Source organism: Schistocerca americana, chromosome 4 (genome assembly GCF_021461395.2).
Source record: "Schistocerca americana isolate TAMUIC-IGC-003095 chromosome 4, iqSchAmer2.1, whole genome shotgun sequence".
NCBI lineage: Eukaryota > Metazoa > Arthropoda > Insecta > Orthoptera > Acrididae > Schistocerca > Schistocerca americana.
The window spans coordinates 605,080,171-605,105,552 of record NC_060122.1 but is presented as its reverse complement, the minus strand read 5'-3'; the positions used below and the strand labels follow the sequence as shown (position 1 = coordinate 605,105,552).

General features: G+C 41.1%; 1 protein-coding gene across 1 annotated transcript in view; it reads left to right on the top strand.

Moving 5' to 3' along the window:
* The window catches only part of LOC124613064 (glycosyltransferase 25 family member), an 804,128-nt gene that overhangs the window by 49,209 nt on the left and 729,537 nt on the right, over positions 1–25,382 (top strand). Inside the window, 3 exon segments of the mRNA XM_047141647.1 lie at positions 13,556–13,675; positions 15,305–15,420; positions 15,422–15,495. Of these exon segments, the coding sequence (XP_046997603.1) occupies positions 13,556–13,675; positions 15,305–15,420; positions 15,422–15,495 (310 nt within the window).

Genomic DNA, 25,382 nt, shown 5'->3' with positions numbered 1-25,382 from the left:
ACTCAATTTGTCTCTTGTAACATGGACAGTTAAAATAAACAAATGACCACTCACAAAATACTGGAACTAACGGCACCCCGCAAGGGCAGACTCAAATACAATTTTTCAGGATGAAGAACTACAACAATTGGATGGGCAAGTACTCAATAATAAAATAACTCGGCTTCATTTGGAAATATCCCAGTACTCATGTGTCAATGCAACCAGCCTGCGATGACAGCATAGTTATGGCTGCACAGACTTCCAACCATTGCTTTAACTGCCGATCTCCTTTGGGCAGCACCAGTATTGTGCAAACGAAGCACTCTTGCCTCCTTTCCAAATTACAGCATGCTAACCAATGGATCTCATCTACATCTAGGTCATACTATCACTCCAAATGTGGCCAAGTCTTTTTTTGGCACATACATGGACTGTTGTCAGCACAGGGCCTTGCTCACCACCTTCCTCGTGCACCACAAGCCTCTCTGGCAAAGAGCTTCTAACAACCAGCGGTTGCATCAAAGAGGCATAAAGGCGAAACATACCAAACTTTGCAGAAGGTTTCAACACATGACACATTATCGGTTTACCACTGGATTTTTCACATACCAGGAACGTAACTTGGGTAAGAACCTGGGTCACTTCATATGAACCCAAAGCCTGAGGGATCATCTTAGATGTGGTTTCATCAGTGTCTTTTTTACATAAATCTGACTGCCAACACGAAGAGTGATGAGACACCTATCCTTGCTGTATCACACAGTCTCCCTCTTGTGCGCATGCAGATTGTTGTTCCTAGCGGCCCGCCAATTTTTACTTATAATCTCCAGACTACCATCCATGGGCAATGTGTGATTGATCAACTATAGACATTTGACAGTGGTGAATTAACAAATAAGGCAAAAATGAGACTAGCAGATGTAGCTTGATGAGCCTCATGGTGTACAGTATTCAATGAAAAGGTCGGTATTCAATGAAAAGGTCAGAAACCATATTGACTAGTCCCACCGGGTCTGATCCTTCAAATGAAATATAATAAGGGCGGATTTCGAGCTGCGATATCTCACGGTCTGCAAATGACAGTTGTGAGTCATAAGGTGTAGTAGTTACATGGTGGATAGCATTGCCAAAATAAAACTTTTTAAGTTCCTTTGTCAGAGAGGCTTGAGCATTATCACTGACCAGGGCCCACCCTGTTAGCCATGTGGTCTAACGCACGGCTTTCTGGATTGGGAGGAAGCACGTGGTCCCCGGCACGAATCCACCCAGGGGACTTGTGTCAAGGTCCAGTGAGCTGGCCAGTCTGTGGATGGTTTTTAGGCTGTTTTCCATCAGCCTCGGTGAATGCGGGATGGTTCCCCTTATTCCGCCTCAGGTACACTATGTCAGCGATTGCTGTGCAAACAAGTTCTCCATGTACCTGTACACTACCAATACTCTAGCACGTGAACATAGGGGTTACACTCGTCTGGTGTGAGACGTTCCGTGGGGGGATCCACCGGGGGCCAAACCGCACAATAACCCTGGAAGAGTGGTTCAGTGTGGGGTGGCGGAGGGGTGAAGTGGACTGTGGTAGTCGTCATGGGATTGTGAACCAATGCGGCTGCGGTGGGGATGGAGCCTCTCCGTCGTTTCTAGACCCCCGGTTAACATAAAATACAGTACAATACAATCACTGACCCTATGTGCCCCAGAGATGGAGAAAACCTAAGACAAATGTTGAATATTTTCCTCAGCTATATTCACCCTGCTCGGAAACAACCAGGAGAGGATCAAGATAATCAATAAATAGCCTTTTCCCATGGGGTATTCTGCCCTATCAGAACTTAATTCACCTTCCTTGGAATGCGGACTAGGTTTAGCTCTACGACACTCTTGGCATTGGCTAACCAACTGCCTCACCTTCTTATTTAGGTTTGGCCACATTAAGTTCACCTCAATTTTCATGAGTCTTTAAGGTACCTAAGTGACTGCCCGAAGTGAATTCATGAAAATACTTAAATATGGCAGGCACTAATTCCTGGGCAGGCAAATCTTAGGCTTTCCATCAAGACAGGTAGTATAACACAAAATCCCCTTATTCAACCAGTACCCTGGAACTCCCCCCCCCCCCCCCCCCCTCTTTTAACCAGCCCTTAATTGCACCATCTGTGCATCCTTGTCTTGCATAGTACCCAGATCACCAAATAGTCCAGGTTCTTCCTCTAGTATATAGTACAAACACTTATTTCATTAATTTCTTCAGTCCCCGCCTCTGCTGTTTCCCCCTCAGGTTGGATCATCTGGCTTAGGGTATCAGCGACTTGGTTATCGGTTCCCCTAATGTGTCAGACCTCAAAGCAAAATGCCGATATCCACACCGCCTACCCAGCAAGTCTTCCCATCTTGCGTGGATGAGCCAGCACCCAGGAGAATGCTTGGTTGTTGGTTTCCAGTAGAAACTGCCTATGTTCAAGATAGAATTTTAACCTTTCAGGTACAAACAACGCAGCCAAACCTTCCAGTTCATAAACAGAATATTTCATTCCTGCTTCAGTTAATGCCCAGTAGGCTTAAGCTATTGGCTTCCTTTCTCCACTAATTTTCTGAAGCAAGATGGGGACAATACCAGTGTTCGAAGCATCAGTCTGCATGATAAATTAGCAACTAAAATAAGGCACCCCCAAAACAGGCACATTGGCTAAAGCAGTTTTTATAGCATCAAAAGATGCATACTGGGATGGTCGCCAGACAGAAAGTTCTCCCTTGTGCTGTAACTGGTTGAGGGGTGCGACTAATTGTGCAAAATGTGCCACAAACCTGCAAAAAAACGTTTGCCATCCTGACAAACCTAGTGATGTCCTTCTTGCTTCTTGGTATTGTAAATTTCTGGACTGCTAGAGTCCGTTGCTGATTGATATGCACACCATCAGCAGAAACTACATTCTGCAAAAATGAGATTTCCTTATGCACTAAATTGCCTTTGGAATGTTTAACTGTGAGACCAGCTTCACGCAACCTTTCCAGGACCTGGGCAATATGCAACAAATGATCATCAAAGGTACCACTATAGATCACGACATCATCAAGATGGTTGTAATACATTTTTATTTAAGATCTCCCCAAAATGAATCTAATAAACAAGATAACATTGCCACCCCTATGGCAACACCAAAAGGCACTGATTATAATCAAACAGATTCTAGTTAGTGGTAAATGCAGTCATTGCTTTAGATTTTTCAGCCAAAGGAATTTGATGATAGGCCTGGTTTAAGTCCATGATGGAAAAATACTTAGCCTCAGAAAACCAAGTAAAACAATTAAGCAAATCAGGCAACAGGATAGATTCCAAAATCATCTTTTTATTGTGCACTCTATAATCCACTACCAGTTGGTAACCTTGCCCTTGAGTTCTAGCCACTAAGAACATGGCTGAGGCATAAGAAGACACAGATGGTCTGATTACTCCCTCCACCAGCATTTTATCCACCAACTGCCTCAACTCTTTTATCTTGGGAGGGGATAAACGTCATGGGGCTGGCAAACCAGTACCTTATCATTCAACTGACTGGTGTACTCAGTTTTATTTGTGATGCCCAAGCACTTCAGAAAATCACCCTAACACCTCTAACAAGGCCTCGTTCTGTTCAGCACTGAAATGTGTTGTATCAGATCTGGAAACACTAGATTGGATGGTACGTACATTAGCTCAACAACAATGCTGACACAAATGGTATTTTACACCCAGCCTAAATTTAAATTGAATGGCAGAATCCACATAATCTAAAACACAACCAGTTTTCTTTTTTAAAAAATCACATCCCAATATGACATGCATAGCCAGTTGTCAATAATAAATTGAATAGGCCAACTCAGCTCCTGAATTTTATCATATAAGAGAACAGTGTCTACTACAGGAAGAACCTCTCTGTTGACTCTACAGCAACATAAATCCGAGTTCTGTGGCTGCGGGACCTTGGAAAGGTGTTCAAAATGCTGATTCTATCATTTGTCACTGAGAGAAAAATTACTGTCCAAGTCTAGTAGGACAAACAGGTCCTCCATGAAACATTGCATATGTAAAGCAGCAGTTGCAGCACATAAATACTTTCACTTATGTGTCTTTTCAATCAATACATTCATATCATTACAGTGCCCCTTTTCCTTCTGGTGTCAATTAGTTTTCCCTCTTCCCCGATTTTTCTTATAGTCACTTGCAAAATGGCCTTGTTCATTATAACAGAAACACCTATAACTGTGTGTTTTTTTTTTTTTTTTGTTTTTTTAAGGGTTTGTTCCTTCAATTGATCCTCAAAACAATTACATGCAAAATGTCCTTTTTTATTACATTGGAAACACACTATATCATTTATAAATTCAGCCATAGGCTGAGTTTGTTCACTTGTGAGAGCTTGTATTTGGTTGTTACAAGCATTTATTTCCTCGTTCTTATGTTTTGTATCACAAAACTGAAACTGCTCAATATCCAAGACTAATTGATGCAATTCAACAAATGTCTGTGACTTAGTGCAAAATACTGCCCTTGCCGGCCGGAGTGGCCGAGCTGTTCTAGGCGCTACAGTCTGGAGCCGCGTGACCGCTACGGTCGCAGGTTCGAATCCTGCCTCGGGCATGGATGTGTGTGATGTCCTTAGGTTAGTTAGGTTTAAGTAGTTCTAAGTTCTAGGGGACTGATGACCATAGCAGTTAAGTCCCATAGTGCTCAGAGCCATTTGAAATACTGCCCTTGCTCTGTCTTCTACCCAAAGACCCTAAATTATATTTCCTACCGCATCACTCTTTGAGATTTATTCACACAACATCATTAGTGCTACTCAGATTTCCTCAATATATTGAGCCAAATTCTCCGAACTCCTTTTCACACAATATTCATGAGAATTTATAAATTCACGTTGTGCTTACTCTGAAAGCTGACGTTGCAGAACTTTTCTCCTAAAATTATTTAATGATAGATGTTCATTAATGGCATCAGTAATCACTCTTTTCAAGTTTCCCTACAGTGCGAGGAAATGTTTGTAACCCTACTATATCAGGCGCTTGCAAAGCTTTGCTCAAATTTTATAATCAAACTTTGAGCCATAGTTATTTCCGTTCATTAGTATCTACTGCAAACTCTGATGCAGTTGCAAACAGGTCAGAAAAGGATTGGGTAGTTTATTATACATTTCCTAAACCCCTGTACCAATGTCCACTCTATTACAATCACTGACTGTTTCACTTGCGTGACCAGAACCATGCATGCTTTCCTTCCCCTCATTTTATTGCCAGATTGGCAAACTACTTTGTAACTGCACTTTCATTATTTTCTTGCGTAAATCCTGAACAAGCACTTTCTCTTTGGAGTCAGCAACTACTTTTTAAGATATTGAACACGATTGAGCAAAAGATGCATTTGCACTTGTATTCGGAATGCTTGCGCATGGCTAGGAACATTATCCTGCAATAACTCCACACTAGCCCGCACAGGTTCTAGGAGGCTATTACAACACACACAGGCATCTCTCACACGGCTCACAATTTCCGTGTTGACAACAAGGCAGCATCCCAGCTATCCGCGCAGCCATTGCATTAATCACAGTTACGCTTCCATCAACTTTTTCTTGATCAATGGCAAGCACATATTCAAGTTCACTTTTTGTTAAATATGATATCCCCAGCATGTTCCTGGCTTCCATAGTATGATCGGTGTAAACTGTAATGTAAGAATGGCTATAATAAGACAATGACAATTGGTGCCAACCACTTAAAAATGGAAACATGTCCATCCGTACAACAGACTCAGAATCCCACCACCTTCTTATTGTGCTCTGCTACCATTGGTATGGTAGAAGCTATTAAGGAGTGGTAAGGTGCCAGGCTAACATGAATTGAGACATTCTTTAAAACAAATTTATAACAACAGTTCTTATTCAAAAATTATTAGAAAACATTGTCTTTGAGCCCAAAGTAATTATAACATCAATTAAAAGTTTCAACTGAAGCTTGATAATTATTTGTCATGAAAAGTTTAAAATGCCTGAGGCTATTTCAAAATATGTGTAGTAACCTTTAAACAAATTTGTAATAACAAACTGACAGCAATTCAACTTAGACAGGTAGTCAGATAAATCGAATTTAACGAAAGCACTTGAAATACACAGCAAATTACAGTGGAACCCCGTTATCACAAGTTTTGTACACACCAGTTTCTCATGCTACAAGTTAAAATTTGCTCAGTTACTGTACAGAAATACTGAACAAATTACAAAATGTAATTACTTAACTCAAGAAAAAATTTGTATCCACTGCTACCTCAATGGGTTTGCAGAGCTGTTATCTTGTGTCTTATTTTATTTCGTATGCCAGTCTTGTGCGCACTTCCTGAAAATACATTACACACATCATTAAATTGGCATGATAAGACCTGAAACATAAATCGATTACCACTGGTCCTGCAAATGCATACAAAAAACGGCCGCCCACCAGGGCAAGCTTAATGACAGCCTTGCAACATGAACAGTTAAAACAAACAAATGACCAGTCACGAAACATTGGAAACAATGGCACCCCACAAGGGCAGACTCAATCACAATTCTGCAAGATGAAGAACTACAACAACCATATGGGCAAGTACTCAATAATAAAATTACTCAGTTCATGTGGCATTATCCAGTACTCATGTGTCCATGCAACCGGGGCACAGCGATAGTATAATTACAGCTTCACAGACTTCCAACCATTGCTTTAACTGCTGATCTCCTTCAGGCAACACCAGTATTGTGCAATTGAAGCGTTCTTCCATGCAAAAGGGGAGCTCCTTTCCAAATTACAGCTTCCCAAACCACCGCTCTCAACTACAACCAGGTCACGCTATCACTCCAGATGTAGCCAATTCTTTTTCTGGCACATACATGGACTGCTCCCAGCACAGGGCCTGACTCACTACCTACCTCATGCTGCTGCTAATTTGAGAGCCCCTTGTTGTCTAAGCTACACCGCCTCACGGACCATATTCACACCACAAGCCTCTCTGGCAAAGAGCTTCTACATAACCAGCAATTCTACTATATAGGCACAAAGTTGAAAAATAGTGAACTTTGTGAAAGGTTTCAACATGGGGCACACTGTTAATGCAAATGATGTTAATCTTTGAATTAGACTCGTTACAGGAGTGCAGGCTCTAATGTCACTAAATGAAATTATGATTATTATTCAAGGAATGTAGGCTACCACCAGATAGAATACCAATGCATGACACGCTATAAAACCTGAATATTCCACTAAGTGAATACTTTGTATGTGATCTTCACAGAAAATTTATTATCTACATCATAAATCAGGACTGAGGTACTTGTTAAGATGAACCCAGATATTTCATTTAAGATATTTATTTAACCTAGAATATTACACATACTACCTTCTCCTCAGAAGTGATCACAAATGAGATCAATCAGAAGTGTGTGAAAGAGAGAGCCTTGAACATTAATGATTTTATGTATTATAACTTTGTAATTTCCAGTGATTGGAATTGAGAATAGCATGGAATCCTTGTATTGCCTTTAGGTATAGACATCTTGAATACATATAATCTGAGCAAAGATAAATTTCAGGTGCAAAATGCACACTTGTAAATGTGACATTGCAGTATCTCAGTCACACGTGATAGAAATGAACAAGAGCATTTTCTGTGATTATACTAGTGCCTAGATTTGTGTAAATCATAAATATACTACTAGGGAAATCAAATGGCAAGGCATTAAAGACATTAGTGTTGAAACTTGTTGGGTGTGATGTATGCTACAGTCAATTATGTTAGCCAAGTTGCAGTAAAGAACACTTCTATTCACAGCATGAGCTCACAATATAATTCAATAAGCCTTACAGCTGAAAAATTTTTCATGCTCACATAAGAGTAACAGAAACAGAGTCCACTGCTGATACCAGTCCCATTGTGGAGTGTCATTCCAAGTCAGTTCAAATCGACGCCCAGTCATCCAGATTCAAGTTTTCTATGATTTCTCTAAATTGCTCCAAGGCAGATACCAGGATGGTTCGTTTGAAAGAGCATGCCGATTTTCTTCCATATCCTTGGCACAATCCAAGCTTGTGCTCTGTGTGTAATGACTTTGCTGTCAATGAGATGTTAAACCCCAAAGAGAAGTTAAACCCAATCTTCCTTCCTTCCCATACCAGGGTGTGTTGGAGCGATGTCTATAGTGCAGTGCAGTGCAGTGCAACTTATTGGCCTTGCAGTACAGCCTGGAGAGGGTGGCGATGTAGATACAAGTGTCCGGGCTGGTCTTGACAAAGTTCTGACAGATTTGCTGCAAGGTGCACCTGGCCCTTTGCCTGGAACTGAGTGTGTGATGGAATGCTACTTGCTGGAGGTTGTGCTCAGGTTTAAATATTCAGCAGGAGGAAGGATTTCTGCAAGAGTCGGATGACCACATAATCCGTGGATGGAAATGGTCTGTTGATAGCAGCACCACTATTTTGCTGATGTGCATGTTGCTCAGGAGCATGGCTGATGCCATTTGGTGCACCTGTAACAGCCAGTGTCTCAACTGACTGTTAATAATGATATCGTGTACACAACATGTAATGACTGTGTGATATTTGTAAATAGTCATAGAACAGAAACACATGTGGGCCAAGGCTAGGCAAACCTGTTGGTTGAAGACATTGTGCTGGGAGCATAATTCAGTTGCATACAGCTGATGTTCAGCAATTACCCTTACATAGATGGAGCTTTCAAATGGCTTCAAATGGCTCTGAGCACTATGGGACTTAACATCTATGGTCATCAGTCCCCTAGAACTTAGAACTACTTAAACCTAACTAACCTAAGGACAGCACACAACACCCAGCCATCACGAGGCAGAGAAAATCCCTGACCCCGCCGGGAATCGAACCCGGGAACCCGGGCGTGGGAAGCGAGAACGCTACCGCACGACCACGAGATGCGGGCATAGATGGAGCCATATCTCAACAAGAGAAAGCAGACGGACACAGTAACAAGTGATATCAGAGGACTAAGATAAAATTTAGAGTGAGGAAACATTACTTACACAAATGATGTGCTCAGGAAATTTGAGGACTCTTCGAAAACTGTGATGTTTTCTGGTGCTACAAGTATAGTGATAAAGGACCCAAACACATCAACACTCTGCACAAACAGGAGAATAGCTGAACAGGCTTGCAGCTGTTTCCTTAATCTTAAAAGAAAAAGAAACTCATATTATGCAATTCCAAACAAGCAAAATGACTTCCAGGTACCAGAAGCAGAGACCAATGTTCATGCATTGAGTGAGGTCCTGTATGTGAGTTTTTGCCACTATGATGGATAACAAACTGAGGTGGTACCAGCTCATGGATAAGTTAATTAAAAGGCTGAGTCCTGCATGCTTTGCACTCGTGAAACACACTCATTGTGTTGACCTGCTGACAGGATTGTTAGCAAACTTTCTCCCAATACTTCCCTGTAGCACATTCTTCTGGGGTAATTCAGATAGGGTCAAAAACAGTATGTTCTACAGAAGTATGCAGTCAGAATATTAAGATAGGAAAGTTGCTAACTGAACCACTTCTAAAAGTCTTTTCAGGGTCCAAAGGTTTCTTACACTTACATCCACAATGACATTTGTATTTAATGTCAGTAATGAATTTACAGTGAGCTGTGCAGTTCACAACCACAATATTAAAAGTAAAATTAATTAACAATAGACTATGTATCCTTTTCCAAAGCTCAGAATGGAGTTTTATATTCTGATTACTATTAAAAGACCAGTCCTAGGTTGCACAGTGCTTTTTATTGGCTGAAAAACAATGCAGTTCATCTGGTTAGGGCATCATTAGGTTATCTGAAAGCACAATGAAAAATGTACATAATAAATAACTAGGCATGGTGCTCAAAAGTAAAACAAAAAAAGTAAGTATTTAGATGTAAAGGGTAGGAAATCACATAAATAATTTTATAATTACTGATAAAAAAAAAACATTTGTCAAACTGTCCTAAAATACCCAGTATAAAAACCACCAAGAATAAACCTAAAGAAGAATACTTAAAAAATTTAACTATTGGTGCTCATACTACTAATTGGTCTTCAGCAGACCTAAGCATATTGTTAATTTTAACATCGGATGGAAAATGGTTTTTCTCCATTATCCTGGCAGCCCTGATTGTGGGCTGTCCTGTATATGGAAGTAACACTAGGCACTTGTTTTCTTATTTGAGTTATTGACATGTGTGAACAGGGCCCTATGAGAGGTTTTATTACCTGCTTCAAGTGTTTGACTAAGCCATGCTTTGGGGGTTTATAGTGTTCACTGTCAGATGTAGTGAGACCCCCTATTCCTTTTTTTCAGATGCTTTAAATCCATAGTGTTATTGGTGCTGAAGGGTACAACATTCTGACCATATCCTTGTCCAGTCCTGAGTTGTTGAGAAGTAAGATGGTCTTCTTTGTCACACTATGTATAGGGGTCCTTCTTCACTTGCTTGTATGCTGGATCCTGGATCCTGTGCAACATCTCAATCTTCTGTCAATAGTCATCTGACTGTTAGAGCACTGTCACATTGCCTTTGTTGTCAGCTGCTAGGATGACTGACTCAGTGTCCTAGTGGAGGGCATGTATAGCCCTGCACTGTGGCAGTGAGACATTATTATTCATAATTTTGGCTTTTTCACAGATACGGCTCATTTCCCTTCTCATGTTTTTATCAGTATCAGAGGAGAGTCGACAGCTGGCTTGTTTGACACTGCTGATAATCTCTCACATAAGCAATATTCTTGGAACCACTGTGGGGCGCATGTCTCCCGCCTTGAAGGCTGCCCACATTGCCACCTGTGCCAGCCCCGCCAGTCAATCCACATGCTATTTGTTCGTTTCTTTCATCAGTTGACTGAATCGAGTAGTTGTACTTTCCTATGTAGCACGCACATGCATGTCATCATCATTTTGTACGTTTCTGTCTGACACGTAGATAGCCAACACGTACGTATGAGAAAAGTCGCAGCCATTCTAGATTCTAGTGATCACGATACGATATTCTGTCTGGCTTTTGTTTGAGAAAAGTCGTGAATATTCTACTGTTTTCTTGTACAGAGAACCTTCGATACGTAGTGTTATAAATATGGACTATTGCTGAACTGTAAGCTAGTTTACATTCAGAAGCAGAAATATTAAGACTGAGGTTGACAATGGAGGAGGATCAACTTAATGACTTAGCTCTGTTGAACTCTCACCCTGACATTGATTGTCCTATTGATGATGTAATTAACCAATTTGCCAGGAAGAATGGGCAAATAGAATTCATAATTTAAGGAAGAGAACCACAGCTGTAACTTTTTTATATCATAAGGTGGAGTTGTCTTGTATATATGTATAATCAGTTTAAATAAAACTTTCTTCAACTTTGCATGTGACTTGATTATTTTTTATTACTATAAAAGTAAAGGTAGCTCAAGGTATCTTTAGCACCCCCTCCTTTAGGTTTTTCTGTATCCACCACTGCTTGGAATTGGTGCAAAATTCAAACCTTTTGACAGCAGTGATGTTATCACCTTGTTCGGTTCCTTTCTTGTCAAACTGACTTACGCTTGAATCACTAATGCCAATGTTCTGCAGATGAGCCCCAAAGTAGTTTAAACATGTTCTCTTGTTTCACAGCAGCTTTCTGCTCGCAGATTTCACTGGTTTTCAAAGATGTTTCCATCCATCCCCTCCCATATGCAAAGTGAGAGACTGAATGCTAGTTGCAGGTAGCTAGTGAACAAAGTTTTTTTTCAATTTTGCCCAGTTATAGCCTGTTGAATGTCACATTTGCTTTTGAACAGACTAAAGTGCTGTACTACACAATAGGTCCTGAGATTTGATCATCGGTGGGCAGAATAGAAAATCAGCACCAGGACTCAGCAGCCAGACCCCCCCCCCCCCCCCCCCCCCCCCCCACTATCCAGCTGGAGGGGGGGGGGGATGGACCAGCACTGCTGGGTTCAACATCTTTTCTGGATGCGTGCGACTGGCCGACCCAATGGCCTGTCTGCAGGGTCTGCCGTCCAGCAGCTATAAAGGAATGAACATGACATGAACCCACCATCACTTCATCTGAAGATGAAGGGTAGGAAAACTTTGCACCAACGCGGTGCCATAGCTTGTCTGATACCTCCAGAAGATTTATCAGAGTTAAATAACATCTCATTAGCCATTCCTTCTATAATTCATTGGAATATTGGGACTCTGGGATGTAATTTCTGCTTAATTCTGATGTTCATATTAAGTAGATTTTGACTTTGCCAATATACAGACAACTGGTAGTGTTCTGTTCTAGGCAAATACTTTTTTCAGATATAAGATTAAGAAAAAGCGTCTTGGAGTGTGAGAAGAGGAGCAATGGCTTTTTCAAATCAGCATTTACATTTATAAAGTAATCTAGAATTCCATAGTTATCAGTGTGAGTAGATTAGCACTAGTCATAATTTGTTATGAGCATACTTTGCAGATGTAAACTGCATAAGTAGCTTATGCCTGGAAATACATGAGCTGTTCCACATGTCTGAAACTTTTCCTTCATGATGAAATTCACAAAACATAATGTGTGAATTAATTAATTAATTAATTAATTGGTGGCTGTTTCTGCATCCTTCATTTTCTGAGAACATCTACCATACCTTTTGCATTGTCAGTTAAAAGTGCTAAAAGAAAGGACCTATTTAATCTTTGTTTAGTGCTTGCAAAAGAAGTTAAAAAGTTTCAAACTTCTTTGCCTCAAATAAGCTGCTGTTTGATCTCTCAATACAGGGGACAATTTTTTTCCAAATCGTAAAGTTACAAACAGCTAACCAGGATTATTTTTCGCCACTCGTTGCCAGAGTCTCAAGTGAGCTATTATTGCCTTTAAATTTACAGTTGGAATGGCTGGCCAGAACATGCATCCAGGAGGTAAAATTTTAGTATTTCTGATAGGTGCAAAAACTGAAAAAATATTCCTAGCTTTTGGAATTATTAGTTCCTTCTTCAGGGAGGAATGACATTTTTTTTTTCTGTGCAGGATTAGAAAGAAGGCGAACGTCACAATTCAGCACAATTGCTGAAAGAGGCCCACCTCATAATAGATATGGTTTTATATAAAAATATAAGACTGGAGTGAATTGTACTGGAAGAAAGTTAGTTAGGGAGGGACTAGATGAGGAAAAGGGATATTGTAAAGTATTATTGGAAGGATGGGTGTAATTGTGTGCTATTGCTAAAGAATCTAACATGATGAATGCGAAAACTGAGAAACCTGTAAGAGAAGCAAAAACGAAGTATGCGACATAGACTGTTGGGGTTGCTGGTTTAGAGATGTACTGGATTCTGGATTCTTTGCCCAGTTTAACATCCTGTAGGATATATTTAACGGATTATCTGCAGCAGTGAATTCTGTCAATAGAAACAAAGCTACTGCTTATTCTCACGAGCTAGTAGAAATAGTAATAGAAGAGATGGGTAGAATTTGTTGGATTATTTTGTACATGTAGTGTAATGTTGAGCTCAGATTTGATAAATTGTTAAATTTTGTAACATCCTCTTCTAAAGAATGTTTATGTTGCAGGAATTCCACTTCATATTTGCAACACAGAACCATTTGGGTACATCAGTATACCTCTTGGAGATGAAGCAAAGCTTGAGGATGATTTTCTCCAGATAACTAATGTAAAGGTGTCAGCAATTGGTAAGCAACTTGTGTTACACATTGAATCAGAAAGAGCAGCATTCAAATGAAGATTTTAAAGGGAGTTGACTATGTCTACTTCATTAAATGGATGAAATCAGAGGGCTCAAGTCTGAACCTTTCATTTTCTCAAACACTTTAGACAGTACGGATGTACGGATGGGTGGGTGGGGGGGAGGGAAAAGAGGGGAGTTTAAGAGAAAATGTGGATTTCTGAAGCATTATGTATGTGACTTTATTAAGGAAAAAGAAGTAACTACATGATCAGCACCAGAATACAAGTCAGTGCTGACTTGTCATCCTGTCATCATTTGCCAGATTACATCATTTGGATGTTTTGTGGTGGGACATGGCATCAGCAAGCTGCTGTTCAAACTGTTGAAGCGTTCCAGACATTTGAATCACTGCTTCTGATTCAAGTAGCTCCTCAGTTGGCCTCATAGGCTGAGTACATCACATTCTAGTCCTCCAACCAAGGAAGCATCTGTGGGAGTACCAGGAATTGTACTTGGGTATTCATCATTCCAGTCACGCACATTGGCCACTGAGCCAATGATGGGTTCAAAATGGTTCAAATGGCTCTGAGCACTGTGGGACTCAACTGCTGAGGTCATTAGTCCCCTAGAACTTAGAACTAGTTAAACCTAACTAACCTAAGGACATCACAAACATCCATGCCCGAGGCAGGGTTCGAACCTGTGACGGTAGAGCCAATGATGTGGAGCCTAATTGCATAATAATGAGGATTACGGGAGCCAGTCAAGATAGTCTCAATGTACAATCCAAATGTTCACATTGTTCAGCCTGCAAATTCTCAGAAGATAATCTTGATGGATTGTCTCATCTTTATTTGCCCACAATGCAGAAGTCATAGTGGATCAGTTCTCTGCTCTCCGCACTGATCTATTGTAGGTTACGCAAAGAAAGAATGATTGACTGGGAAATGATAATGGTGACATGAGGTCCCTGCTCACTTATGATCAGGTTGAAAACTATTTATGTTGAATCCAGGCACTGAGATTTAACAGCAGTCAGATGTGGACTGAGTCTGTTGAGATCGTAAGACTGCTGCCAGTTAGCATTGTTCACACCTTATGAAGCTAGTGTACTGTGGGGAGGGTTCCTGGCATTATGATATTTTTGCACAGATGAAAGAGTATTACAAATAAAGGACGAGGGGAAAATCAGGCAATTGCTTCAGGCCAAGTCACACATGAGCTACTTCTGCACCCACCTTTGCTGCACAAAGTTTGGCAAAATTTACAATAACAAATTTTGAAGCCCATTGTTTCTGATGCTATAGTGTTCTGTCATTCCATCTTTCCTTTTCCTCCTAATGCAAAAGCTCTCTCTCTCTCTCTCTCTCTCTCTCTCTCTCTCTCTCTCTCTCTCTCTCTCACCCTCTCACCCTCTCTCCCTCCAACTCTCTCTCTCTCTCTCTCTCTCTCTCTCTCTCTCTCTCTCTCTCTCTCTCTCTCGCTCCAAACATTGTATATTTCGTTGTCATTATTTACTTTAAAAAAGTATTTATCATATGTTAAATTGATACACTTTTTGTGTGTGTGTGTTTGGGGGGGGGGGGGGGTGAGAGGCACATGTGTGGACTCAAGTATGTTTGTTTACTTACAGCTGACGGTGCTGACTTTCCAATAAATGACATTTTTCTGGACTACCTTATTTACCCACAGCCAGATGCAATGGGCTTTGATGAAGTTTATATGATCAATTTACAAAGACGCCCAGAAAAGGAGGAAAAAAATGCTGAAATGTTTCCAGGAATTAGGTATTGCAGCAAGTATCATTGACGCTGTCGACGGAAAGTGAGTAGCAAAGAAATAAAAACCTTTAGTTCTTTTTTGCCTTTCTGTTTTCATATCTGTTTTTATGAACAAACACTGCCTTTTACATGAAATAATTGCTGACAATATTCGTGTAATATAAACAAAAACAATGAAAAGTGGTTGATATTGGACAGAAACACCAACATACAGTATTCACCATATAGCGGAGATGGTGAGTCGTGATAGACACAATAAAAAGATTCACACAATTAAAGCTTTCAGCCATTAAGGCCTGTGTCAGCAGTAGACACACATACGCCTGCAGTCTCAGAGAGCTGAGACCACACTGTGAACAGCAGCGCCAGTGCATGATGGGAGTGGCGACTGGGTGGGGGTAAGGAGGAGGCTGGGGTGGGCAGGGGGAAGGGATAGTATGGTGGGAATGGTGGACAGTCAAGTGTTGCAGTTTAGATGGAGAGCAGGAGAGAAGGTGCGGAGGGGGGAGGGGGTAAGTAGTGGAAAGGAGAGAAATAAAAGAAATTAAAAGACTGGGTGTGGCACGAAATGATGGCTGTGTAGTGCTGGAATCAGAACAGGGTGGGGGCTGGATGGGTGAGGACAGTGACTAATGAAGGTTGAGGCCAGGAGAGTTATGGGAACGTAGGATGTATTGCTGCGAAGCAGTCATTAAGATGAGGGATATCATGTTCGGCAGCGTGTTCAGCAACAGGGTGGTCCACTTATTTCTTGGCCACAGTTTGTTGGTGGCCCTTCATGCGGACAGACAGCTTGTTGGTTGTCATGCCTACATAGAATGCTGCACAGAGGTTGCAGCTTAGCTTGTAAATCACATGACTGGTTTCACAGGTGGCCCTGCCTTTGATGGGATAGGTGATGTTAGTGACTGGACTGTAGTAGGTGGTGGTAGATGGATGTATGGGACAGGTCTGGCATCTAGGTCTATTACAGGGGTATGAACCATGAGGTAAGGAATTGGGAGCAGAGGTTGTGTAAGGATGTACGACTATATTGTGTAGGTTCGGTGGACAGTGGAATACCTTGGTAGGAAGGGTGGGAGGGATAGTGGGCAGGACATTTCTTATTTCAAGGTATGATGAGAGGTAATCGAAACCCTGGTGGAGAATGTAATTCAGTTGCTCCAGTCCCGGATGGTACTGAGTTATGAGGGGAATGCTCCTCTGTGGCTGGACTGTGGGACTTTGGGAGGTGGTGGGAGACTGGAAAGATAAGGCACAGGAGATTTGTTTTTGTACAAGGATAGGAGGATAATTACAGTCAGTGAAGGCTTCAGTGAGACCCGCGGTATATTTTGAGAGGGACTGCTCGTCACTGCAGATGCACAACCATGGGTGGCTAGGCTATACGGAGGGGACTTGTTGGTATGGAATGGGTGGCAGCTGTCAAAGTGGAAGTATTGCTGGTGGTTAGTAGGTTTGATATGGACAGAGGTACTGATGTAGTCATCTCTGAGGTGAAGGTCAACATCTAGGAAGGTGGCTTGTTGGGTTGAGCCATTACCTACAAACAAATTCGCAGTACAGCTATGGGCACCTGCATGGCACCATCCTATGCTAACCTATTCATGGGCCATGTAGAGGAATCCTTCCTAAAAACCCAGAATCCTAAGCCCCTCACCTGGTTCAAATTCATTGATGACATCTTTGCTATCTGGATTGAAGGTGAGGACACCTTATTCACATTCCTCCAGAACCTCAACAGCTTCTCCCCCATTTGCTTCACCTGGTCCTGGTGGGGTAGATAATCAGCAATTTGTGTCATGGCCTCCACATTCTTGTGACACAACCCCGTGCGATTTCTTTGGGTGGCGTTAGGTGAAAGATTCGCCGTTTACGCCTCCTCTACCAACAAAACTACCAGAACTACGAGCTCACATCAGCAGTGCTTTTGAACAGATTGATAGGAACATGGGAAGAACTTTATTATCGGCTTAATATCTCCAGAATCAGTAGGAGGGCAAATATGGAACACTTGGAAAAAAAAAAGAACTTATTGAGGTTTTCTGTGTGTACAAAACCCTGTGACATTAAGTATATATATATATATATATATATATATATATATATATATATATATATACAACGAATCTGAGAAATCGCTTTAATCGTTTATAATAACGTTGTATAATCGAACAAAATCAGGCTGATTTGACCACGAGGTTTTTGAAGATTTGTTTACATCACTTATTCTCCCAATTTTAAAGAAGGAATTAAGCCTAAAAGCTAAAACTGGTGACAATCTTAAGTTTCCATATAAGTCTCGATGTATTACGTCCCTATGAGGAAAATAACATAAAGTTCATCTCGCTCCCGTCAAATGCAAACTGTCCATTGTAGCTTCTAAAATCCCGTTGGAGAGAAGTATTGACAAAATGGAAAATGAGTTGCACCTCTGGAAGATGATGCTCCACAGTGCGAAGGGACGAATTCCCGCGCCTTCCCAAAGAGCTGATCACTAACTTTGATCTAGTTATAAAGAAACAGAAGGATGATTCCGAAAAGACCAGAATTTTTCCTCTGGATAGGAAAAAAAATAATTAAAACGTCGCAAAATGTTAATGTCCCACCAGGAAAAATCATCAGTCCTGTCGATTTTCAGGAAGCCATCGACAGCAAAAATATGATGGAAAAACTAGTTGAGAAGAAAGGGAAACAGAATAAAATGTAATTTCCTGCAAAGGTTCAAAACCGTCCCATACAATTTCTGTGCTCACAGAAACGCCAAACAACGAGACTGACGACACCAGTGACACATTTTCTCTTCACGATTCTGACGAGAGCATGGAATTGAATGAAGATGATTCGAACATGTCAGACGTAGAGCGTTCTCCATCAGCGTTGCTTTCTGGAAACAAACGGTGCAGATGTCTTTCGAGTGGTCAGTTTCTTTTGGTTTTGTTTGAGGGCACCTCCTACCGTGGCAAAATTATGGGGGTAAAAAGTGGAGGATGCATGGTGAGCGGCACGGAACGATAAATAATTAATTGAAGATGGCCGATCCATTCCGATGAAATTTTATACAAAAAGACAAAAGTTTTGTACGCTATTAATTTCGCAAAGTTAGAGGGAAACCGAGGGCATCGAAGTAAATGATAAAAACTAAGATAAACAAATGCTAAGTTGTATCGCTGCTGAGGTGAAAAAGGAATGTTCTCACTGTATAAAAATCATGTACTACATAATTTAAATCACACACACACACACACACACACACACACACACACACACACACACGTATATATATCATATTTCACGATTTCCGTAGCTGTGTGAAAACAATTTTTTCTCTTGCTTTCAAGGATAAAAAAAGAACTGTTAACAGTGTAGCCCACCTGGCGGAGTATCATTGTGACAACTTTCAACCAAAATTTCTCTGTTGTTGTTAAAGATTTCAAAATAAGCGACAAACAACTATACCGAGGAAGAATATACATTTGTTATGCAGATAATGTGTTTTGATTGTCTTTCGAATATAATATTTGACGTAACACAAACCATAAAATCTGCCACTACGTAACCCCTCTCTACAATATCGACAATGTCGAGAAATTTATGAATAAAAAGACAGTGATTGAAGTTCAAATGGTTTAGTGCCTGACGTTTCTTCGACATCAAATCATAACAGGAGGTGGTATAGCCTGATGAACAAGTAAGAAATGCGTGGAAGGTAATCCACTCAGAAATTTTATGAGCAATAGCAGTTTTTTGCTAGATTGACCAGATGCATTACGAATAACTAAGGACGCAGAATCGAATATGGGATGTTTAGGGAAGTTACAGTAATTGCAAGGATTACCAAATTCACATTGTAAGGTTCAATGCGGTAAATGACACTATTTCTTACGTCTGCTTAGATAACATTGGATTACTCGTTTACGTGACTTTATTTTATGTTATAACTGAGCAGCAGGGAATATTTCACACAGCAGGACATCACTGCCTGGAGCTCAGTCTACATGTTCTGTTTAAGCACGGGCTATTAAACGCCACAAAATTACCATGTAAATTGAAAACGGGCAATAAAAGCCTTGCCCTTGAACTGTGGAGGGTGGTTGATTCGTAAACATCAGCGAATCACGCACTTCAGTCTTCACTGTGTGACTCTTAATTCGATTACCAAGCGAAAAATGCACTGTAGAAACAGCCGTGAATGAAATTTATATTTATGGCGAAATCTGTTGTATTAGTTTTATAAGCCATATCTAGGTTAAATACGAGAAACCCAACAGACCAATAGATAGCTGTTATTATTATTATTATTATTATTATTATAAATTATCCACTCAATCATGTTTTTAATAACCATAACAGTTTCAAAGACAAGTTACCAGTATGTTAAATATATTCTGCGAAACCTGCCTTCTGCATTTGCCAAGGGCCGGCCGGAATGGCCGTGCGGTTCTAGGCGCTGTAGTCTGGAACCGAGCGCCCGCTACGGTCGCAGGTTCGAATCCTGCCTCGGGCATGGATGTGTGTGATGTCCTTAGGTTAGTTAGATTCAATTAGTTCTCTAAGTTCTAGGCGACTGATGACCTCAGAAGTTAAGTCGCATAGTGCTCAGAGCCATTTGCACCGTTTAAGGCCCTACAGGCTCTTGAAAGTTGCCAAGAGAGTGCAGGGTGGAGTTTTAGGTCCTATAGGCTCTTGAAAGTTTTCTGTGAGATAATGCGGGTACCCGATATTATAAATTGAAATATGTGCACAGATTCCTTGTTTCTGCATAGCTATCTCTTCACCTGCCGGAGCCTGCCTCCCTCTCATTCCAGAAAGTATGCAAATTGTGTGTTGAGTATAGAAGTGTTTATGAGCAAGGCAATTTGGTCAGCCTTGTTGATAACTGGTATATCAAATCGATTGCATTGGTCTGTTTTATCATTTGTTACACTGTGTTTCCAGTAAATTTGGAATTTGCTGTTTTCTGAACACTGAGAGGAAAGTCTGTCAGTAACTAACTTCTGGTCGGTTATTTTCATCTCATGAAACCTTTTAAAACAGTCTGTAGATGCTAGAGCTTTACAGATTTTAATATAGGATACTCTTTCCTTCTGTTTCACCGACTTTCAGTGACCTAATCTTGTATCGCTTTCAGTATTGTTTTAGTTTCTGCAGGCAAATTAGTTGGTCACCACCAGCAAATCAACACCGTCCTGCCCCAGGCCGTTCACATTTTAACCACTACTTCTTTTTCGATCAGAATTGTCATCGTACTGTTATTTATGCCTTATGCCTTATACCTATAATTATCAACATATAACGTCTAATATAACTTAGATTGAAAATTGGGAATAAGAGAAAGCACGGTTGATGGCATGTTACAATGCCTCACTCAGAAGTTCACATTTTTTCTGTAGCTGGGGAAATGCATTGCGAGCTTGCTGATCAGTTGACTTGCCTCTGCAACTTGATTCTCTCAGGATTCAGTGATAAATAGTTTCAATAGATCAGTACGGATATTTTTGTTATTGTTTTGTCCATACGAGATTATTTCTCACGTGCCTCGGATGCTTCCTTCTTTGGCTAAGACCAACAGAAAAGCTGCATTTGTAACTGCAAATAAACTAAATAATTTGGTTGTTTCGCTGTGTATTTCAAACCTGATTCGTAAACTTAAAGACAAGCCAGTAGGTAATCACAGTGAAGTGACGCTCTGAAGACGTGAGCAAACAATAACAAGCGATCAAAAAGTTTCCGTTCGAAGGCAGTAAAATCCAGAATCGGTGTGCCATTCGGGGAAAAACACCGTGAGCATTGCGGCGGTCATCCCACCGATGCACCATGTTGACCATGTTGACCATGTTGATGGTACCCGGTCTGTAAAACGCCACGTCCTGCTGCGTAAAAACGCCATGCCCTGCTGCATAAAGAATTACGTAATTGCTGGAAAATTGGCTCCTGCCACAACTGGAGACAGACAGTGTGGACTTCACCTACAAACAGCATGGTGCTCCAACCCTGTTGCACCATGATGTTAATGATTCCTTAAACAAGAAACTGAAGAACCAGTGGATCAGTCTTAGTGGGGCTGATAATCACCAATTCGCGTCATGGCCTCCACATTCTTCCGACGCAACCCCATGCGATATTTTTGTGTGGCGCTATGTGAAAGATTCATCGTTTACGCCTCCTCTACCAACAAACCTACCAGAACTACGAGCTCGCATCAGCAGTGCTTTTGAGTAAATTGATTGGAACATGGGAAGAACTTTATTATCGACTTGATATCTCCAGAATCAGTAGGAGGGAGAATATGGAACACTTGTAATATATATATATATATATATATATATATATATATATATATATATATATATATATACAGGGTGAGTCACCTAACATTACCGCTAGATATATTTCGTAAATCACATCAAATACTGACAAATCGATTCCACAGACCGAACGTGAGGAGAGGGGCTAGTGTAATTGGTTAAGACAAACCATAAAAAAATGCACGGAAGTATGTTTTTTAACACAAACCTACGTTTTTTTAAATGGAACCCCGTTAGTTTTGTTAGCACATCTGTACATATAAACAAATACGTAATCAGTGCCGTTTGTTGCATTGTAAAATGTTAATTACATCCAGAGATATTGTAACCTAAAGTTGACGCTTGAGTACCACTCCTCCGCTGTTCGATCGTGTGTATCGGAGAGCACCGAATTACGTAGGGATCCAAAGGGAACGGTGATGGACCTTAGGTACAGAAGAGACTGGAACAGCACATTACGTCCACATGCTAACACCTTTTTATTGGTCTTTTTCACTGACGCACATGTACATTACCATGAGGGGTGAGGTACACGTACACACGCGGTTTCCGTTTTCAATTACGGAGTGGAATAGAGTGTGTCCCGACATGTCAGGCCAATAGATGTTCAATGTGGTGGCCATCATTTGCTGCACACAATTGCAATATCTGGCGTAATGAATGTCGTACACGCCGCAGTACAGGCTGCCACAATACGTTGTTTCATATCCTCTGGGGTTGTAGGCACATCACGGTACACATTCTCCTTTAACGTACCCCACAGAAAGAAGTCCAGAGGTGTAAGATCAGGAGAACGGGCTGGCCAATTTATGCGTCCTCCACGTCCTATGAAACGCCCGTCGAACATCCTGTCAAGGGTCAGCCTAGTGCTAATTGCGGAATGTGCAGGTGCACCATCATGCTGATATCACATACGTCGACGCGTTTCCAGTGGAACATTTTCGAGCAACGTTGGCAGATCATTCCGTAGAAACGCGATGTATGTTGCAGCTGTTTGGGCCCCTGCAATGAAGTGAGGACCAATGAGGTGGTCGCCAAAGATTCCGCACCATACATTTACAGTCCACAGACCAAACCACAACAGTGCACTACAGCCACACTCATAAATACGGTCGTCATCATACACATGTCCCTGCAGATGCTGCTCGCCGATCGTGGCCCGTGTTTGTTACAACACGCAACTGAACGTCGGAGGTTTCAAGCGTAAACTTTAGGTTACAATATCTCCGTATGTAATTAACATTTTACAATGCAACAAACGGCACTGATTACGTATTTGTTTATATGTTCAGATGTGCTAACAAAGCTAACGTGATTCCATTTAGAAAAACGTAGGTTTGTGTTAAAAAACATACTTCCGTGCATTTTTGTATGGTTTGTATGAAACAATTACACTAGCCCCTCTCCTCACATTCGGTCTGTGGAATCAGTTCGTTAGTATTTGATGTGGTTTACGAAATATAACCAGCGGTAACGTTAGGTGACTCACCCTATATATATATAGAGTTTTTCTGTGTGTAAAAAGCCCTGTGACATTAAGTATATATGCATACTGATATATATATATATATATATATACAACGAATCTGAGAAATCGCTTTAATCATTAATAATGTGTAATCGAACCAGATCAGACTGATTTGACCACAAGGTTTTTGAAGATTTGTTTACATCACTTATTCTCCCAATTTTAAAGAAGCAAGTAAGCCTAAAAGCTAAAACTGGTGACAATCTTAAGTTTCCATATAAGTCCCGATGTACTACGTCCCTGTGAGGAAAATAACGTTAAGTTCATCTCGCTGCCGCCAGATGCAACCTGTCCATGGCAGCCTCTAAAATACCGTTGGAGACAAGTATTGACAAAATGGGAAATGACTCGCACCTCTGGAAGATGATGCTCCACAGCGCGAAGTTAGGGATTCCCGCGCCTTCCCAAAGAGCTGATGACTAACTTTGATCTAGTTATAAAGAAACAGAAGGATGATTCCGAAAAGACCGGAATTTTTCCCTTGGATAGAAAAAAAATTTAAACGTCTTCCACAAGCAGTCCTTGAAAAAAGCATGGGACTAACGACTGGTCATGCGTGTGAAGCATTCTTGCAAGAATTAAATAATAGGAGGGAGGAATTGAATTTCATTGGCTGGTAGGATAAGGCGACTCTTGGAACGACACTTGGAGTAAATAAGGCAAGTTTTGGAACGATGGCCGATTTTTGTTAATGATTTCTATGGTAAAGAACAACTTTTGCGTGAATATAGACTAATCAGTCAATGCGCCGGGTACGGAAGAAAATCGGAGTAGGCTTCACTCATTTCGTAAAAAAAAAATTGGACAAGACCAGTTTTGGAACGGACCGCCTCAAGTGAGCAAACAATAACAAGCGATCAAAAAGTTTCCGTTCGAGGGCAGTGAAGTCCAGAATCGGTGTGCCATTCGGGCAAAATCACCGTGAGCATTGCGGCGATCATGCACCATGTTGATGGTACCCGGTCGGAAAACGCCACGTCCTGCTGAGTAAAAACGCCATGCCCTACTGCATAAAGAATGACGCAATTGCCTGCTGCTCATACTCATCCGACAGGAATCTCCGGCCCGTCAAGATCTCTTTTAAGGAACCGAAGGCGTGATAACAGCATGGGGAGAGATCAGGGTTTCACGGTGGGTGCTCAAATGTCTCTCACTTGGGTTGGCGTTACGACATTTGCGATATGGGGACGTGCGTTATCGTGAAGCAACAACACCCCCTGTCGCAATATTTCCGGACGTTTCACCTTAATGGCAAACACATTCGTCATTCTCAGACTGATGTTACCGGTGTTTGACATCCGGCAGCCAAAAAAAGAATAACGCCACGCTGGTCCTGTGTTGATGCATTTGGTAATAACGTCGCCTCACTTTACGTTTCCGCATTTACTGTACGCGCGTGGAAAAGACACGAATACTACACTAATTCCGTGCCTACATGTCGCTGCTTTCATACGCACATCGGAGTCACGCTACGTTGCTTATACGCAGTGGCAACGTCCTCAAAAGTAAATTTTTTGATCGCCCTTATGTTTCATATTTTCTAAATGTTAAGATCTGTACCTGTTGTTTGTTTATATTTCGTTAAGTCAAGTATCGTTAAATTCGTTATTATATGTATTGGACATTCTTTCTTCGAAATTGTGCAGGCAACCATGTCTGTTCTGCTGAAAGATGACATCAGCCCCCATGATAGCGTGTTGTTGTACTTCTTGCACCCAAAACATCTGCAGTTAGATAGAAAATACATTCTACAAGCCCAAGGTATGTGCTCAGAAGCAGATTTAAACTAAATGTTCATGCGAAGATGCAGTTCATGAACCAAAGTTTGTTAGACAGTACTAATATCCGGTGAATTTGAGTTGTACATATGATCTGGAGTTAATTATCATGTTCCACAAACTGTTATAGCAAATTTCTGGACGTATTGCACAGACAAGTTTCTGACTGGGAAATGCCATGTTCACCAGCGAAGTAGTCAGCCATAAAAGGATGGAAATGAGCGGCAATAGCACTATTTTAGTGTAACAACAGCTGGTAGCAAGAATAGCCAAGTGATTTGAGTCCCTCAGTCATGTACAAACTCCACAGACTGGC